General features: G+C 42.8%; 2 protein-coding genes across 2 annotated transcripts in view; one reads left to right on the forward strand and one right to left on the reverse strand.

Moving 5' to 3' along the window:
* Positions 1–1202: 1202 nt before the first annotated feature.
* Positions 1203–2145, reverse strand: gemin7 (gem (nuclear organelle) associated protein 7). The gene is made up of 2 exons (XM_061972066.2): positions 2029–2145; positions 1203–1832 (listed from the first exon to the last, which is right to left on the reverse strand). Exon 2 carries the CDS (start codon positions 1815–1817, stop codon positions 1422–1424), a length of 396 nt encoding a protein of 131 aa, XP_061828050.2. The 5' UTR covers positions 1818–1832; positions 2029–2145; the 3' UTR covers positions 1203–1421.
* LOC133614225 (potassium channel subfamily K member 13) overlaps positions 1597–4105 on the forward strand; it is a 14067-nt gene continuing 11558 nt past the window's right edge. The window contains exons 1-2 of the mRNA XM_061972068.2: positions 1597–3619; positions 3708–4075. Coding sequence (XP_061828052.1) covers positions 3742–4075 — 334 coding nt within the window. The 5' untranslated portion in view covers positions 1597–3619; positions 3708–3741. The remainder of the gene's footprint in view (positions 3620–3707; positions 4076–4105) is intronic.

The raw sequence follows: 4105 nt of genomic DNA on the forward strand, positions 1-4105 counted from the left end.
ATAAATGTCAAGTGCAGCAGATAAAAAAAGACCCTTTGGCATTATTTACATTTTGAAATAACGATTTATTCCGCATTTCTCATTACTCATTACATGTCAGCACGGTGCAAGAGGGGTTAGTGCGTCTGCCTCACAATACGAAGATCCTGAGTAGTCGTGAGTTCAATCCCGGCCTCGGGATCTTTCTGTGTGGATTGGCAACACTAAATTGGCCCTAGTGTGTGAATGTGAGTGTGAATGTTGTCTGTCTATCTGTGTTGGCCCTGTGATGAGATGGCGACTTGTCCAGGGTGTACCCCGCCTTCTGCCTGATTGTATTTGAGATAGGCTCCAGCACCCCCTGCGACCCCAAAGGGAATAACAGTGGTTCTTAACCTGGGTTCGATCGAACCCTAGGGGTTCGGCGAGTCGGGCTCAGGGGTTCGGCAGAGGTCAAGACACACCCGACTCATCGCGTAAATAAAAACTTCTCCCTATCGGCGTATTACGGATACGGCAACAGCAGAAGTCAGACTGATTTGCAGGTGTGTAATTTGTTGTGAGTTTATGCACTTCGTTGGTTTTGTTGTTTGAACAAGGTGATGTTCATTCACGGTTCATTTTGTGCACCAGCTAACACTTTAGTTTGGGGAACATATTCACCATTAATTAGTTGCTTATTAACATGCAAATTAGTAACGTAATGGCTCTTAGCTAGTCATTATTAAGTACTTTTTAATGCCTTATTCGGCATGGCCTTATTATACCCCTAACCCTAACCCTAACCAAATAGCTCTAAATTAAGTCTTTGCTACTTAGAATATGTTCCCCATACTAAAGTGTTACCAAAAACATAACTTTGTCTTGAATTTGAAAAAAAAACATTTTATTTTTCACTAAAGGGTTCGGTGAATGCACATATGAAACTGGTGGGGTTTGGTACTTCCAACAAGGTTAAGAACCACTGGAATAAGCGGTAAAAAAAAATGGATGAATGGATGTCTCCATGTTTTTATTTTATTTTACAATGTTACCTTTTGTACCGTTTATATTGTGCGAATAAATAAATAAATAAATAACCGATTTATTACTAATCACATTGCATTTACTTCCAGAAAATGTATTCGCAGTGCAAATGAGAAAGAAAATAAAGAGAAATGTAATATCCAACTTAAACCCACTTCAGTAAATACCTGAGAAAGAAAACATCACAACATGAGAAATTCACTTAGGTAAGTTATTTATTTTTTATCTGCCAGCGCTTACAATCTGACATTGAGTCATCCTCCATAGCAGGACAGTAGAAAAAGGCCTATGGCGCCATCTTGCGTTGGAAAAAAGGGTTAGCGCAAATAGTCAAGGCTGAAATAAAATGCATCCACACTTGCCTCCAAACAAAGTGGAATGAGAGAAAAGTTCCATGTAGCAAAACATTGCCATTTTCACAAATCAAACGTGTATGAAATGACGTCCTGACATCTGAGCAGCGCCTCTTTCTGCACCCCGATGGGCGTGTTCAGGTCGGACACCTGAAAGTTGAGCACGTCGATATCAGAAGCTCCGAAGGTGGCCTCCACCTTGACGTTGTCGTGCATTTGGAAGTGCACCTTCTTGTTGCACGTGGCCAGCACGCACCTGAGGAAGCGTTCTCTCAACTGCGCACGCGCGCTCTGCTCCAGCCTCAGCTCGTCTGCGCCTGCGCGCGACGCAGCGGCGGCAAAGGAAGACGTTATGGACGTGCGGCAAACCGCGATGAAGCGGGGGGAATTAGGGTCGAATCCACGACTGTTCGGCTCGGGTCCTCTCGGGAGGCGAAGCACGGGTACAGGTGTTGCCATTCTTCTCCAAATGAACTTTTATTAATCAAAACAAAGAAGCCAATAAAGGACGGGTAAACAGAGTGTTAAGGAAACAGACAGCCTGGCGTAGTTTCTCTCTGACACAATGTTCAATACATACGATATAATGTCCTGTTTACTGCAACGGCTACAACAATTTTACATAGTTAATTTACCAGAATATCAACAAAATGGTGCGTTATTTACTTACCAACAGTGCCCTGATGTTGGCAGTCTGCTAGCAAAACAGAGCCAAGCAAACTCAACGACGCTTATTCTTCTGTTTTTTTTATTTGCAGCTCACTATAACCAGTAGATGAGTCACTGCCCCCTGTTGGACTGACATAAAAATGCACCATCTAATGAAGTTTGTCCAATATCATTGGGTGGACTTTTCTTTTCACTATCATTTTTATTATTGTTTTATTATGTACATAGTGTCAATTCAAAGCTTTACATTGTATCTCCAAAATGCCCAATAAAGTCTTAAAATAGTACCCTAGCTATTCAAAATAGCCTAGTGGTTAGAGTGTCTGCCCTGAGATAGATAGATAGATAGATAGATAGATAGATAGATACATAGATAGATAAATGGGTCATACTTGTATAACGCTTTTCTACCTTCAAGGTACTCAAAGCGCTTTGACACTAGTTCCACATGGGAGCTGCCATGCAAGGCGTTAACCAGGACCCATCAGGAGCAAGGGTGAAGTGTCTTGCTCAAGGACACCACGGACGTGACGAGGTTGATAGAAGGTGGGGATTGAACCAGGAACCCTCAGGTTGCTGGCACATCCACTCTCCTAACTTCACCACGCCATCATAGATAGATAGATAGATAGATAGATAGATAGATAGATAGATAGATAGATAGTACTTCTTCAGGAGAGTTCCCTCAGGAAAATTAAAATTCCAGCAGCAGTGTACAATACGTGCGGCTTACACAGAGCGATCCGGACGCGCCCTTCCCCTCGCGCTCTTACAATATACATCACAATGTATGAATATGCAATGAGGTGTCTGCTTCCAGGCGTGGAATCTTCCTCTGCCTTCTCCTTCCTGGACTCCGACTTCATATCTGGTGTTGTCTTTCAGACCTCGGCAAAGAAGCCACGTCAACAGTGGCAAGAATGTGGAAGATAAGAGTTTGTGCGTGGACATGAACTTAGACCCAGTCTCAATTGAAACTCAGAACATGTGATTAGTTGCACGGCCTATTCCGACCATATCTATACTAAACATTTCTTAATCACTTCATCCTTCATTATCTTAATTATATCTCAACATAATATATCCCAACAAGACTCAGTATAAAAAAAAAGCTAATTAGTAAGCTATTAAGACTTATTAAGATATTAGTAAGTCAGAAACATTTGAAATTCTTCATAGGTCAACAGCTGCTCCATTGTTAATATTGTTAAAGCAACGAAGTCTGAAGGCCGTGGACAGATTGTATAAAGATGGCAGCATGAAAAAACAAAATCTGACACGAAATCCCCTCCTCTGACGTAGTTAGTCAGTCAACCAAACTGTTTTTGCCTTCTCTCCTGTTCTTAAGTATTAAAAGCCCTCCCCAGAACACCCTGCTGAGATTTGTTTGCATCTCACTGCAAAATGAGGTTGTGTAAGTGAGCCTAATGTTATCTATTATTGTATGCGCTCTGTGTGGGAGAGTGGCAGACTATATGTTTATAGACGTAACATGTTTGTGGCCCATAAAAGCAAAGTAAAGACTCATTATTGAGCCGGTGATAAGCAGTAGCCTACACACATCGTTAAAGTCCATCTGCTGCTCATAATTGGTGAGGGTTTTGCTGCTTTGTAAGTATCTGTCATTCAATACAGAATAGTGTTATTTTATATATTCTAACACCATGTCTCCTTTCCCAGCACACAGAGAAAAGCCATATATAAACTTTTATCGATGCCGTTGAAGAAGACAGATTCCTGGTGTGGCTGTCCATCCCCGGACACGACTCGCTTCGCCCTCCTCGGCGTGCTCATTGCCCTTTACATGCTGGCTGGCGCCGTCTTATTTTCTTCTTTGGAGAGATCAGCAGAAATGTTGAGCCACCAGCTTTGGGAGAAGAGGCTAAGGGACTTCACCGGCGAGCACAATATCAGTTACCAGGATCTAAATTCCCTTCTGCGCCACTACGAGGAGGCCAGGACGGCGGGCATCCGTGCAGAACGAGGCAGAGCCCTGTGGGACATCCCGGGAGCTTTCTACTTTGTGGGGACTGTGGTGTCCACCATTGGTGAGTAAAGACCATCAGCATATTAACAGA

The sequence above is a fragment of the Nerophis lumbriciformis genome, linkage group LG17, assembly GCF_033978685.3.
Source record: "Nerophis lumbriciformis linkage group LG17, RoL_Nlum_v2.1, whole genome shotgun sequence".
NCBI classification, from domain to species: domain Eukaryota; kingdom Metazoa; phylum Chordata; class Actinopteri; order Syngnathiformes; family Syngnathidae; genus Nerophis; species Nerophis lumbriciformis.

Excerpts from the sequence above, each read along its gene's own strand:
- gemin7 (XM_061972066.2), bottom strand. The coding sequence starts at position 1,817 with ATGGCAACACCTGTACCCGTGCTTCGCCTCCCGAGAGGACCCGAGCCG.